This window comes from Oncorhynchus keta, chromosome 12 (genome assembly GCF_023373465.1).
Source record: "Oncorhynchus keta strain PuntledgeMale-10-30-2019 chromosome 12, Oket_V2, whole genome shotgun sequence".
NCBI lineage: Eukaryota > Metazoa > Chordata > Actinopteri > Salmoniformes > Salmonidae > Oncorhynchus > Oncorhynchus keta.
Window position 1 is genome coordinate 55,393,643 of NC_068432.1, and position 16,320 is coordinate 55,409,962.

General features: G+C 43.1%; 1 protein-coding gene across 2 annotated transcripts in view; it reads left to right on the forward strand.

Moving 5' to 3' along the window:
• The first annotated feature begins 2,396 nt into the window (after window positions 1–2,396).
• The window catches only part of ugcg (UDP-glucose ceramide glucosyltransferase), a 43,968-nt gene continuing 30,044 nt past the window's right edge, over window positions 2,397–16,320 (forward strand). The window contains exons 1-2 of one of the 2 annotated variants that reach the window (XM_052458713.1): window positions 2,397–2,573; window positions 13,629–13,770. In XM_052458713.1, the coding sequence (XP_052314673.1) occupies window positions 2,473–2,573; window positions 13,629–13,770 (243 nt within the window). In that variant the 5' untranslated portion in view covers window positions 2,397–2,472. The remainder of the gene's footprint in view (window positions 2,574–13,628; window positions 13,771–16,320) is intronic. The other variant, XM_052458714.1, reaches the window with a different exon arrangement.

The window sequence follows — 16,320 nt, forward strand, 5'->3', positions numbered from 1 at the left end:
AAAGTATTCAGATCCATTGACTTTTTCCATGTGTTTATTTACGTCACAGCCTTGTTCTAAAATGGATTAAATTGTTTTGTTTCCCCCTCATCAATCTACACACAATACCCCACAATGACATCACAATACCCCACAATGACATCACAATACCCCACAATGACATCACAATACCCCACAATGACATCACAATACCCCACAATGACATCACAATACCCCACAATGACAAAGCAAAAACAGGTTTTTATAAATGTTTCTCCCATTCTTCATTGGTTTCATCAGACCAGAGAATCTTGTTTTTCATGGTCTGAGAGTCTTTAGGTGCCTTTTGACAAACCCCAAGCGGGCTGTGATGGCACACCTGTATTTGGGAAGTTTCTCCCATTCTTCTCTGTAGATCCTCTCAAGATCTGTCTGGTTGGATATGGGAAGTGTTGTTGCACAGCTATTTTGAGGTCTCTCCAGAGATGTTCGATCAGGTTCAAGTCTGGGCTCTGGCTGGGCCACTTCAGCACATTCAGAGAGTTGTGACGTGAAGCTTGGCATTCAAGCCAAAGAGTTCAATCTTGGTTTCATCTGACCAGAGAATCTTGTTTCTCATGGTCTCAGACTCCAAGGGGGCTGTCATGTGCCTTTTACTTTCGCCTGGCCACTCTACCATGAAGGTCTGATTAGTGGAGTGCTGCTGTTAGGAGATAGTAAGATAAGCATTTTACTGCCCTGTTAGGAGATAGTAAGATAAGCATTATACTGCCCTGTTAGGAGATAGTAAGATAAGCATTTTACTGCCCTGTTAGGAGATAGTAAGATAAGCATTATACTGCCCTGTTAGGAGATAAGCATTATACTGCCCTGTTAGGAGATAGTAAGATAAGCATTATACTGCCCTGTTAGGAGATAGTAAGATAAGCATTATACTGCCCTGTTAGGAGATAGTAAGATAAGCATTATACTGCCCTGTTAGGAGATAGTAAGATAAGCATTATACTGCCCTGTTAGGAGATAGTAAGATAAGCATTATACTGCCCTGTTAGGAGATAGTAAGATAAGCATTATACTGCCCTGTTAGGAGATAGTAACATAAGCATTATACTGCCCTGTTAGGAGATAGTAACATAAGCATTATACTGCCCTGTTAGGAGATAGTAACATAAGCATTATACTGCCCTGTTAGGAGATAGTAACACAAGCATTATACTGCCCTGTTAGGAGATAGTAACACAAGCATTATACTGCCCTGTTAGGAGATAGTAACATAAGCATTATACTGCCCTGTTAGGAGATAGTAACATAAGCATTATACTGCCCTGTTAGGAGATAGTAACATAAGCATTATACTGCCCTGTTAGGAGATAGTAACATAAGCATTATACTGCCCTGTTAGGAGATAGTAACATAAGCATTGTACTGCCCTGTTAGGAGATAGTAACACAAGCATTATACTGCCCTGTTAGGAGATAGTAACACAAGCATTATACTGCCCTGTTAGGAGATAGTAACATAAGCATTGTACTGCCCTGTTAGGAGATAGTAACACAAGCATTGTACTGCCCTGTTAGGAGATAGTAAGATAAGCATTATACTGCCCTGTTAGGAGATAGTAAGATAAGCATTATACTGCCCTGTTAGGAGATAGTAAGATAAGCATTATACTGCCCTGTTAGGAGATAGTAAGATAAGCATTTTACTGCCCTGTTAGGAGATAGTAAGATAAGCATTTTACTGCCCTGTTAGGAGATAGTATGATAAGCATTATACTGCCCTGTTAGGAGATAGTAAGATAAGCATTATACAGCCCTGTTAGGAGATAGAAACAAACATTTTCGCTGCATCCACTATAACATCTGCTAAACTGTATACGCATCCAATAAACTTTGATTAAAGCCGATTCATGGTCAATCTCAAATTTTCCCTGTACCCATCATGAGGTTGTTACAACCTAGCCTATGAATGGAAGTTTACAACGTAGGTTCACAGGTCGCGATAATTCTTTGTAATAAAGGTGACAGACAGTGACACATTCAATACCACCTTGAACACTCTTGCCTGCATCTAGCTGATCTCGGGTGTAATCATTAGTCCAACAGTTGCAAACCAGAGTTTCTATTGGACAAATTCTGGTATGTTTATCCCCGTTTTGTTCCGTTTGCTTCCGTTTAAGAAACATTTTTCAACAGAATCGGCAGGCTGTCAATGTAAAGAAATAGTTGTTCTTTAAATGACTTGCCTAGTTAAATAATGGTTTACATTTTTTTAATTAAAAGAAAAAAAAGAGAAAAGGTTTCCTTAGATTTAGACCACCCTCCAGTCCAGATGGTGGCGGCAATGCACTGTAAAGTTGGTTGCCAACTGACATATGTAAAATCCACAGAAGAAGAAAAGACAGGGCGGAAGTGCCATACCCCGCCCGGACTCCAGCCAGTCCGCCTGGATATTTACACCGCCGGTGTTGTTAAACGGAGCAACTTAGCCACAATGATGGCTCTTCTGGATCTTGCCATGCAAGGTTTCTCTATATTTGGATTCATTCTATTTTTGGTACTCTGGTTTATGCATTTCATGTCCATCGTCTATGTGTAAGTATTATACCTATCAATTTAGCTAGTGACACCACTACGTTAGCTCGCGAAAGTATGTCTCAAGCTAACGTTAGCACGATGTCAAATATAACGTCAGCTCGTTAGCTTAGCTATTTATGTCGATAGACTGAAATTACAAGCTCTCACATGATAGCTAGTAAACTAATCGATGTTTAGCTAGCTAAGTAAAGTAATGTGTCTCTTGAATACCCTTCAATTGTTAGTCACTGTCTAACGCGTTATTGTTTCGTTTTTTTTGTTTTATTGTCTCAACTGGTTTTTCAGCGTTCCCTTGTAATTTAGCTAGTTAGCTAACGTTACTGGCACAGACACAATTGGATATCAGTTTATTTTGTTACGGATTTTACGTTAGCTGACATGTAGTTGATGCTGTGATACAGCTTAGACATCGGTAATGTCGGTATGGTATTTTTGTCGTTTGACTTAACACCTCTGACATGGTCACGATGATAGTTAGACGATAACTTGTTAATTAACACGTTCTTATAGCCCAATTTACACCGTTTAATTTATTGAGTTAGCTAGTTATCTTGTACCCCAGTCAGACGATAACAGCTTTTAGTTCATATTTGATGGTCTCTTCTGCTCGGGTTCGTTTAAGTTCTTCCGACACTCGTCCTGAAAGTTGAAAAGGATTGGTTATGTTACGGGTTTCGAAATATATGAACGTATCATTCATATCGGCAATAAATAAATAATTTCCTAAAAACTAAAAAAGGTTAAATTACTACACCTTTTTTTATAGGTTTAGTGTTCTCACACGGCGGTGTTACGCGGTTTGTTAACGGGAAGACATAGGCGGGTCACCTGTGTTAATTGGCTGTGGAGTGTTTTCCACGCACCTGTGACCGCGTTGAGACCTTTCTGACTTGTGGTGGTGGTACAGCTGCGGTGTTCAACCATCTAGCTGGTCAGACATGTTGCCTAGCTCCGACTGGCACACCAACGAGGAATAGCGAAGTGTAGACTGACTCGAGTCATGATTTTTCTAATGAGTCATTTAATTTCATTCGTTAGTTTGACTTGCTGGTTTCAAGGAATTCTACAGCAGAATTTATACCGTACTCCAACTGTCTATCATGTGTGCAGAAAAATCAGATCAGGCAGCATATATGGAAAGTACATGTTGATAAATGATTGATATGGTGCAAGAATGAGTGCAATACATTTCTTATTGAATGTTATCGATTGACACAGCTTTGTAGCACCAGAATATGTTCCGCCTGCCTCCTGATCAACACTTGAACTCTAGAACAAATCTTATGTGTGGCTTCTGCAGTTTGCGAAGGATATCCTATTGCGCAAGCAGTCAAGCAATTTCATTCACTTCACAATCATGTCGTTTGCGGCCGCAAGTATCAAATCAAATCAAATTTTATTTGTCACGTGCGCATGGTTAGCAGATGTTAAGTGTAGCGAAATGCTTGTGGGTGACCTTGTTTCAAAGGTTTCAATAAATAATATTATCTTGTATGCTTAGCTATCAACAATTACACTGTTTGAAATTGAAGCACTGCTTTATGTGTCAGTCACAGATAACAGCTCCACTAAGCTCCCCAATGGTGAATGAGAGGTGTGTAGAATCATGAATCTTTTGAGTTTAAAAGCGACAATGGTACTTTTTGTCCATCTTGAGAGGCTGTGGGCAGTTTACGCTTCCTCAAAATAGTCAGAATGAATCTAATATGCACTACAAAAGTATGTGGACAATTTATTGTCCATCATCTCATTAAAAAATCATGGGCATTAATATGGAGTTGGTCCCCCCCTCTTTGCTGCTATAACAGCCTCTACTCTTCTGGGAAGACTTTCCACTAGATGTTGGAACATTGCTGCGGGAACGTGCTTCCATTCAGCCACAAGAGCATTAGTGAGGTCGGGCACTGATGTTGGGCGATTAGGCCTGGCTCGCAGTCGGCATCCATTTAATCTGAAAGTTTTTTGATGGGTTGAGGTCAGGGCCCTGTGCAGGCCAATCAAGTTATTCCACACCGATCTGGAGAAACTATTTCTGTATGGACCTCGCTTTGTGCACGAGATGCTTTGTGCATTGTCATGCTGAAACAGGAAAAGGCCTTCCTCAAACTGTTGCCACAAAGTTGGAAGCACAGAATCGTCTAGAATGTCATTGTATGCTGTAGCGTTAAGATTTCCCTTCACTAGAACTAAGGGGCCTGAACCATGAAAAACAGCCCCAGACTCTAACAGGGCAGACATTTGACCAACTGACTTGTTGGAAAGGTGGCATCCTATGACGGTGCCACATTGATTGTCACTGAGCTCTTCAGTCAGGCCATTCTACTGCCAATGTTTGTCGATGGAGGGGTGTCCACATACTTTTTAATTTAGTAGTTTTTGCCAAGGAGATCTTAGTCACACAATTTTACATCTTAACTAAACTGTTTTGGTGTGAGCTCCCGCTCAGCCCAGTCCAAGCTCTTCTCTGTCCTGGCACCCCATTTGGTGCGACCAGCTCCCCCCCTGAAACTATGACAGCAGAGTCCCTGCCCATCTTCTGAAAGCACCTGAAATCCTACCTCTTTATATAGTATTTTAAATATTCCCCTCTAGTTGTTGCCAGGCAAGATGTAATCTACCATTCATTCCAGTGTTTTACTTGCTATATTGTATTTACTTTGCCACCATGACCTTTTTTTGCCTTTTACCTCCCTTATCTCACCTCATTTGCTCACATCGTATAAAGACTTATTTTTTCTACTGTGTTATTGATTGTATGTTTGTTTTACTCCATGTGTAACTCTGTTGTTTGTGTCGAACTGCTTTGTTTTATCTTGGCCAGGTCGCAATTGTAAATGAGAACTTGTTCTCAACTTGCCTACCTGGTTAAATAAAGGGTTAGAGATATATACCTGGTTAAATAAAGGAGAAATACAATTTTAAAAAATCACTGGCAGAAGGCCAACTTGTTCTATGCTATAGACGGATGGATTTCAAACGTGGGAGGCCTCTTGGCTTGCTGACAATCACTTAATTACCTTGTTGTTTGGTCGTCTTCTTTACTCACTAAAACGGAGGAGAGCAGACTGAAACCGGGAGGAACTCGTTTTTGTGTTTCAAACCATTTTATGCTACGGTGTGCACGAATGAATACGACCCAGCTTCTTGCCACCCATCGTTGGGCCTATAGTTCATCTATGTTTTTAGAGAGACGATCACAGCAACAAAACAAAACGACAACAGAAAACACTTGAAGCGAAGCTTCCTTAGTGAAAGTGAAGACAAAACAAGTAGTTTGTTAGTTTGTTCAGCTCCTGCTGTTCTAACAGGAGGGGTGTGAGTAATCTCCAGAATGTCATCCCTCCATGCCAGGTGACACGGACTGTGTCACAAATAGCACCCTATTCCCTATATAGTGTAATGGGCCTGGTCAAAAGTAGTGCCCTAATAAAGGATACATGTGATAAACAGTCTCCTGTACATTCCTCTGAGGCCTGTTTCTGTAGGAATTAAATTGTAGGCCTCTGCCTGAGTGAAGCTCAGTCTTGAAACATTGCTTATGGTGCATTCCTCACAGCATACATAGTTAACATGGGGCGGCAGGGTAGCCTAGTGGTTAGAGTGTTGGACTAGTAACCGAAAGGTGGCAAGTTCAAATCCCCGAGCTGACAAGGTACAAAATCTGTCGTTCTTCCCTTGAACAGGCAGTTAACCCACTGTTCCTAGACCAGTTAACCCACTGTTCCTAGACCAATTAACCCACTGTTCCTAGACCAATTAACCCACTGTTCCTAGACCAGTTAACCCACTGTTCCTAGACCAGTTAACCCACTGTTCCTAGACCAGTTAACCCACTGTTCCTAGACCAGTTAACCCACTGTTCCTAGACCAGTTAACCCACTGTTCCTAGACCAGTTAACCCACTGTTCCTAGACCAGTTAACCCACTGTTCCTAGACCAGTTAACCCACTGTTCCTAGACCAGTTAACCCACTGTTCCTAGACCAGTTAACCCACTGTTCCTAGACCAGTTAACCCACTGTTCCTAGACCAGTTAACCCACTGTTCCTAGACCAGTTAACCCACTGTTCCTAGACCAGTTAACCCACTGTTCCTAGACCAGTTAACCCACTGTTCCTAGACCAGTTAACCCACTGTTCCTAGACCAGTTAACCCACTGTTCCTAGACCAGTTAACCCACTGTTCCTAGACCAGTTAACCCACTGTTCCTAGACCAGTTAACCCACTGTTCCTAGACCAGTTAACCCACTGTTCCTAGACCAGTTAACCCACTGTTCCTAGACCAGTTAACCCACTGTTCCTAGACCAGTTAACCCACTGTTCCTAGACCAGTTAACCCACTGTTCCTAGACCAGTTAACCCACTGTTCCTAGACCAGTTAACCCACTGTTCCTAGACCAGTTAACCCACTGTTCCTAGACCAGTTAACCCACTGTTCCTAGACCAGTTAACCCACTGTTCCTAGACCAGTTAAACCCACTGTTCCTAGACCAGTTAAACCCACTGTTCCTAGACCAGTTAAACCCACTGTTCCTAGACCAGTTAAACCCACTGTTCCTAGACCAGTTAAACCCACTGTTCCTAGACCAGTTAAACCCACTGTTCCTAGACCAGTTAAACCCACTGTTCCTAGACCAGTTAAACCCACTGTTCCTAGACCAGTTAAACCCACTGTTCCTAGACCAGTTAAACCCACTGTTCCTAGACCAGTTAAACCCACTGTTCCTAGACCAGTTAAACCCACTGTTCCTAGACCAGTTAAACCCACTGTTCCTAGACCAGTTAAACCCACTGTTCCTAGACCAGTTAAACCCACTGTTCCTAGACCAGTTAAACCCACTGTTCCTAGACCAGTTAAACCCACTGTTCCTAGACCAGTTAAACCCACTGTTCCTAGACCAGTTAAACCCACTGTTCCTAGACCAGTTAAACCCACTGTTCCTAGACCAGTTAAACCCACTGTTCCTAGACCAGTTAAACCCACTGTTCCTAGACCAGTTAAACCCACTGTTCCTAGACCAGTTAAACCCACTGTTCCTAGACCAGTTAAACCCACTGTTCCTAGACCAGTTAAACCCACTGTTCCTAGACCAGTTAAACCCACTGTTCCTAGACCAGTTAAACCCACTGTTCCTAGACCAGTTAAACCCACTGTTCCTAGACCAGTTAAACCCACTGTTCCTAGACCAGTTAAACCCACTGTTCCTAGACCAGTTAACCCCACTGTTCCTAGACCAGTTAACCCCACTGTTCCTAGACCAGTTAACCCCACTGTTCCTAGACCAGTTAACCCCACTGTTCCTAGACCAGTTCACCCCACTGTTCCTAGACCAGTTCACCCCACTGTTCCTAGACCAGTTAACCCCACTGTTCCTAGACCAGTTAACCCCACTGTTCCTAGACCAGTTAACCCCACTGTTCCTAGACCAGTTAACCCCACTGTTCCTAGACCAGTTAACCCACTGTTCCTAGACCAGCTAACCCCACTGTTCCTAGGCCAGTTAACCCACTGTTCCTAGACCAGTTAACCCACTGTTCCTAGACCAGCTAACCCCACTGTTCCTAGACCAGCTAACCCCACTGTTCCTAGACCAGCTAACCCCACTGTTCCTAGGCCAGTTAACCCCACTGTTCCTAGGCCAGTTAACCCCACTGTTCCTAGACCAGTTAACCCCACTGTTCCCAGGCCGTCATTGAAAATAAGAATTTGTTCTTAACTGACTTGCCTGGTTAAATAAAGGTTAAAAAACAAAACAAAAAAAACATGTTTTTTAAAATAATAATAATAATAATATATGCCATTTAGCAGACGCTTTTATCCAAAGCGACTTACAGTCATGTGTGCATACATTCTATGTATGGGTGGTCCCGGGAATCGAACCCACTATCCTGGCGTTACAAGCGCCATGCTCTACCAACTGTGCTACAGAAGGACCAAAAAAAAAAATGCTGATTGGTTGCATTTAACTTGTTTTCTGTGTTCAAAAGGACAACCTCACTACAATGTTGTTGATCCATCCTCAGTTGTCTCTTATCACAGCCATTAAACTCTGTAACTGTTTTAAAGTCACCGTTGGCCTCATGATGGAATCCCTGAGCGGTTTCCTTCCTCTCCGGCAACTGAGTTGGGAAGGACGCCTGTATCTTTATAGTGACTGGGTGTGTTGATACACCATCCTTCGTGTAATTAATAACTTTACCATGCTTATTCATACTTATTCATACTTACCATACTTATTCATTGTCTTCTCCCCCCCCCCCACCACCACCTACCAATAGCTGCCCTTCTTTAATTAATTAATAACTTCGCCCTCAAAAAGGATCTTTTTAACGTCTGCTTTTTATTTATTTGTACCCATCTACCAATCGGTGCCCTTCGTTGCGAGGCATTAGAAAACCTCCCTGGTCTTTGTGGTTGAATCTGTTTGAAATTCACTGCTCTACTGAGGGACCTTTATAATAATCTGTATGTGGGGTACAGAGATGAGGTAGTCATGTTTTATAGCACACACACACACACACAGCGAGTCCATGCAACTTATTATGTCACTTGTTCATTTTTACTCCTGAACTTATTTAGGCTTGTCATAACAAAGGGACTGAATTCTCATTGACTTATGACATTTCAGCCTTTTAATTTGTAATTAATTTGTGAACATTTCAAAGAACATAATTCCACTGACCTTTATTGTGTGTGTGTGTGTGTGTGTGTGTGTGTGTGTGTGTGTGTGTGTGCGCAGTGACACACACACACACAGTCACTGGCGTACACACACACACACACACACACACACACACACACACACACACACACACACACACACACACACACACACTCAATTTAATCCATTTTAAATTGAGGCTGTAACACAACAGAATGTGGACAAGGTCAAGGGTTGTGAATACTTTCTGAAAGCTCTGTGGAATTTAGCCTAGTGATAGATGGAGCAGTGGAATTAAATTCACTACATGAGTCCCCCGATACTTCCCCCAGATTGGCGTGCTAGTCATTGTGGGGTTCGAAAAGAGATTTCCCAGTTTTACTGGTTGATAGTTGTCCTCTGTTGCAACATTACATTTCCACGTAGCCAACACCCTTTTTCTGCCAGTTTCTACACCTTCCTTCCCCATGACATCATAATTACTGCTTCAGGGAACACACCTTAATGTTCAGCAGGGAGACAGTAGTAGAGAATCCTTAATGTTCAGCAGGGAGACAGTAGTAGAGAATCCTTAATGTTCAGCAGGGAGACAGTAGTAGAGAATCCTTAATGTTCAGCAGGGAGACAGTAGTAGAGAATCCTTAATGTTCAGCAGGGAGACAGTAGCAGATAATCCTTAATGTTCAGCAGGGAGACAGTAGCAGATAATCCTTAATGTTCAGCAGGGAGACAGTAGCAGATAATCCTTAATGTTCAGCAGGGAGACAGTAGCAGATAATCCTTAATGTTCAGCAGGGAGACAGTAGTAGAGAATCCTTAATGTTCAGCAGGGAGACAGTAGCAGATAATCCTTAATGTTCAGCAGGGAGACAGTAGCAGATAATCCTTAATGTTCAGCAGGGAGACGGTAGTAGAGAATCCTTAATGTTCAGCAGGGAGACAGTAGTAGAGAATCCTTAATGTTCAGCAGGGAGACAGTAGCAGATAATCCTTAATGTTCAGCAGGGAGACAGTAGCAGATAATCCTTAATGTTCAGCAGGAGACAGTAGCAGATAATCCTTAATGTTCAGCAGGAGACAGTAGTAGAGAATCCTTAATGTTCAGCAGGAGACAGTAGCAGATAATCCTTAATGTTCAGCAGGGAGACAGTAGTAGAGAATCCTTAATGTTCAGCAGGGAGACAGTAGCAGATAATCCTTAATGTTCAGCAGGGAGACAGTAGCAGATAATCCTTAATGTTCAGCAGGGAGACAGTAGTAGAGAATCCTTAATGTTCAGCAGGGAGACAGTAGCAGATAATCCTTAATGTTCAGCAGGGAGACAGTAGCAGATAATCCTTAATGTTCAGCAGGGAGACAGTAGCAGATAATCCTTAATGTTCAGCAGGGAGACAGTAGTAGAGAATCCTTAATGTTCAGCAGGGAGACAGTAGCAGATAATCCTTAATGTTCAGCAGGGAGACAGTAGTAGAGAATCCTTAATGTTCAGCAGGGAGACAGTAGCAGATAATCCTTAATGTTCAGCAGGGAGACAGTAGCAGATAATCCTTAATGTTCAGCAGGGAGACAGTAGCAGATAATCCTTAATGTTCAGCAGGGAGACAGTAGTAGAGAATCCTTAATGTTCAGCAGGGAGACAGTAGCAGAGAATCCTTAATGTTCAGCAGGGAGACAGTAGCAGATAATCCTTAATGTTCAGCAGGGAGACAGTAGCAGATAATCCTTAATGTTCAGCAGGGAGACAGTAGCAGATAATCCTTAATGTTCAGCAGGGAGACAGTAGTAGAGAATCCTTAATGTTCAGCAGGGAGACAGTAGCAGATAATCCTTAATGTTCAGCAGGGAGACAGTAGCAGATAATCCTTAATGTTCAGCAGGGAGACAGTAGCAGATAATCCTTAATGTTCATCAGGGAGACGGTAGTAGAGAATCCTTAATGTTCAGCAGGGAGACAGTAGTAGAGAATCCTTAATGTTCAGCAGGGAGACAGTAGCAGATAATCCTTAATGTTCAGCAGGGAGACAGTAGCAGATAATCCTTAATGTTCAGCAGGGAGACAGTAGCAGAGAATCCTTAATGTTCAGCAGGGAAACGGCAGTAGATAATCCACAAGGAGGACGATGAGAATGGCCGTGTCCCAAATGGCACCCTATTCCATATATAGTGCACTAATTTTTTGATTTTTGTTTTTATATACACTGCTCAAAACAATAAAGGGAACACTTAAACAACACAATGTAACTCCAAGTCAATCACACTTCTGTGAAATCAAACTGTCCACTTAGGAAGCAACACTGATTGACAATACATTTCACATGCTGTTGTGCAAATGGAATAGACAACAGGTTGAAACTATAGGCAATTAGCAAGACACCCCCAATAAAGGAGTTGGTTCTGCAGGTGGTGACCACAGACCACTTCTCAGTTCTTATGCTTCCTGGCTGATGTTTTGGTCACTTTTGAATGCTGGTGGTGCTTTCACTCTAGTGGTAGCATGAGACTGAGTCTACAACCCACACAAGTTACTCAGGTAGTGCAGCTCATCCAGGATGGCACATCAATGCGAGCTGTGGCAAGAATGTTTGCTGTGTGTCAGCGTAGTGTCCAGAGCATGGAGGCGCTACCAGGAGACAAGCCAGTACATCAGGAGACGTGGAGGAGGCCGTAGGAGGGCAACAACCCAGCAGCAGGACCGCTACCTCCTTTGTGCAAGGAGGAGTAGGAGGAGCACTGCCAGAGCCCTGCAAAATGACCTCCAGCAGGCCACAAATGTGCATGTGTTTGCTTAAACAGTCAGAAACAGACTCCATGAGGGTGGTATGAGGGCCCGACGTCCACAGGTGGGGGTTGTGCTTACAGCCCAACACCGTGCAGGACGTTTGGCGTTTGCCAGAGAACACCAAGATTGGCAAATTCGCCACTGGCACCCTGTGCTCTTCACAGATGAAAGCAGGTTCACACTGAGCACGTGACAGATGTGACAGAGTCTGGAGACGCCGTGGAGAATGCTCTGCTGCCTGCAACATCCTCCAGCATGACCGGTTTGGCCGTGGGTCAGTCATGGTTTGGGGTGGCATTTCTTTGGGGGGCCGCACAGCCCTCCATGTGCTCGCCAGAGGTAGCCTGACTGCCATTAGGTACCGAGATGAGATCCTCAGACCCCTTGTGAGACCATATGCTGGTGCGGTTGGCCCTGGGTTCCTCCTAATGCAAGACAATGCTTGACCCCTTGTGGCTGGAGTGTGTCAGCAGTTCCTGCAAGAAGAAGGCATTGATGCTATGGACCAGCCCGCCCGTTCCCCAGACCTGAATCCAATTGAGCACATCTGGGACATCATGTCTCGCTCCATCCACCAACGCCACGTTGCACCACAGACTGTCCAGGAGTTGGCGGATGCTTTAGTCCAGGTCTGGGAGGAGATCCCTCAGGAGACCATCCGCCACCTCATCAGGAGCATGCCCAGGCGTTGTAGGGAGGTCATACAGGCACGTGGAGGCCACACACACTACTGAGCCTCATTTTGACTTGTTTTAAGGACATTACATCAAAGTTGGATCAGCCTGTAGTGTGGTTTTCCACTTTTTAATTTTGAGTGTGACTCCAAATCCAGACCTCCATGGGTTGATACATTTGATTTCCATTGATACTTTTTGTGTGATTTTTGTTCAGCACAATCAACTATGCAAAGAAAATAATTAAGAATATTTAATTCATTCAGATCTAAGATGTGTTATTTTAGTGTTCCCTTCATTGTTTTGAGCAGTGTGTATGTATGTGTCTGTGTGTATATATTTTCATGGCATTTTTATGCTTTATTGGATAGAGAGACCGTGGGAAAGATGGAGAGTAAGTGGGAAGGATTGGAACTCGTGCTGCAGTGGTATATGTGCACCGAGGGCTGTGGCTTAGACCACCCTAGGCCACATAGTGTACTACTTTGGACCAGGGCCCATTGGGTTCTGGTGAAAAGTAGTGCACTAGACTATATATATAGGGTGCCATTTGGGATGCAAGCCCTCATGAAAGCATTTGTGTGTTTCACTCAGAAACAAAGACGTTTCCTCAGAGATTGTGGAATGTCGAGTCGGTCACATGATCGATGGCATTAAATGCAGATAATTAGGCTTCAACCCCAATGGTTGGACGGACAGTCTAATGTTGGGATTGAGAGTGAGATGTAGACCGGGCCTGTAAAGACAACCTGTGAAGTCATTAAAAAATAAAGCCATTTATACCAGTGTTTTGTGATTGTGTCTATTCAAAGTTGCCTCAATTTTGGCTTATCGTGTTGGAAATGTGTCCATTCTAAAATTACTTCTAAACTTTTCAAGAAAACTGAAGATCTCGTTTTGTTGTCTCTCTTTCTGTGTGTCTGTCTCCCTGAATGTAGCCGACTCTATCTCAATAAGAAGAGCATTGACAAGCAGCCCTACAGTAAGCTGGCGGGGGTCTCTCTACTGAAGCCTCTGAAAGGAGTAGACCCCAACCTCATCAATAACCTGGAGACCTTCTTTGAACTCGACTACCCCACGGTACTACCTGTTCTATATGCTACATGTCTATGTCCTATACCGTATCCCTCCACGGTACTACCTGTTCTATATGCTACATGTCTATACCCTATACCCTATCCCTCCACGGTACTACCTGTTCTATATGCTACATGTCTATGTCCTATACCGTATCCCTCCACGGTACTACTTGTTCTATATGCTACATGTCTATGTCCTATACCGTATCCCTCCACGGTACTACCTGTTCTATATGCTACATGTCTATGTCCTATACCGTATCCCTCCACGGTACTACCTGTTCTATATGCTACATGTCTATGTCCTATACCGTATCCCTCCACGGTACTACCTGTTCTATATGCTACATGTCTATACCCTATACCGTATCCCTCCACGGTACTACTTGTTCTATATGCTACATGTCTATGTCCTATACCCTATCCATCCACGGTACTACTACCTGTTCTATATGCTACATGTCTATGTCCTATACCCTATCCCTCCACGGTACTACTTGTTCTATATGCTACATGTCTATACCCTATACCGTATCCCTCCAAGGTACTACTTGTTCTATATGCTACATGTCTATGTCCTATACCGTATCCCTCCACGGTACTACCTGTTCTATATGCTACATGTCTATGTCATATACCGTATCCCTCCACGGTACTACCTGTTCTATATGCTACATGTCTATACCGTATCCCTCCACGGTACTACCTGTTCTATATGCTACATGTCTATGTCCTATACCGTATCCCTCCACGGTACTACTTGTTCTATATGCTACATGTCTATGTCCTATACCGTATCCCTCCACGGTACTACCTGTTCTATATGCTACATGTCTATGTCCTATACCGTATCCCTCCACGGTACTACCTGTTCTATATGCTACATGTCTATGTCCTATATCGTATCCCTCCACGGTACTACTTGTTCTATATGCTACATGTCTATGTCCTATACCGTATCCCTCCACGGTACTACTTGTTCTATATGCTACATGTCTATACCCTATACCCTATCCCTCCACGGTACTACTTGTTCTATATGCTACATGTCTATGTCCTATACCGTATCCCTCCAAGGTACTACTTGTTCTATATGCTACATGTCTATGTCCTATACCGTATCCCTCCACGGTACTACTTGTTCTATATGCTACATGTCTATACCCTATACCCTATCCCTCCACGGTACTACTTGTTCTATATGCTACATGTCTATGTCCTATACCGTATCCCTCCACGGTACTACTTGTTCTATATGCTACATGTCTATGTCCTATACCCTATCCCTCCACGGTACTACTTGTTCTATATGCTACATGTCTATACCCTATACCCTATCCCTCCACGGTACTACTTGTTCTATATGCTACATGTCTATACCCTATACCCTATCCCTCCACGGTACTACTTGTTCTATATGCTACATGTCTATGTCCTATACCGTATCCCTCCACGGTACTACTTGTTCTATATGCTACATGTCTATGTCCTATACCCTATCCCTCCACGGTACTACTTGTTCTATATGCTACATGTCTATGTCCTATACCCTATCCCTCCACGGTACTACTTGTTCTATATGCTACATGTCTATGTCCTATACCGTATCCCTCCACGGTACTACTTGTTCTATATTCTACATGTCTATGTCCTATACCCTATCCCTCCACGGTACTACTTGTTCTATATGCTACATGTCTATGTCCTATACCCTATCCCTCCACGGTACTACTTGTTCTATATGCTACATGTCTATACCCTATACCGTATCCCTCCAAGGTACTACTTGTTCTATATGCTACATGTCTATGTCCTATACCGTATCCCTCCACGGTACTACTTGTTCTATATGCTACATGTCTATACCGTATCCCTCCAAGGTACTACTTGTTCTATATGCTACATGTCTATGTCCTATACCGTATCCCTCCACGGTACTACTTGTTCTATATGCTACATGTCTATACCGTATCCCTCCACGGTACTACTTGTTCTATATGCTACATGTCTATACCGTATCCCTCCAAGGTACTACTTGTTCTATATGCTACATGTCTATGTCCTATACCCTATCCCTCCAAGGTACTACTTGTTCTATATGCTACATGTCTATGTCCTATACCGTATCCCTCCACGGTACTACTTGTTCTATATGCTACATGTCTATGTCCTATACCCTATCCCTCCACGGTACTACTTGTTCTATATGCTACATGTCTATGTCCTATACCGTATCCCTCCACGGTACTACTTGTTCTATATGCTACATGTCTATGTCCTATACCGTATCCCTCCACGGTACTACTTGTTCTATATGCTACATGTCTATGTCCTATACCCTATCCCTCCACGGTACTACTTGTTCTATATGCTACATGTCTATGTCCTATACCGTATCCCTCCACGGTACTACTTGTTCTATATTAGGGATGCAACTATTTACCGATACAAATCAGTCCCTTGTTCAAATGTACCATCCTACCGATCCTCGACTTCGGCGATGTCATTTACAAAATAGCCTCCAATACCCTACTCAATAAATTTGATGCAG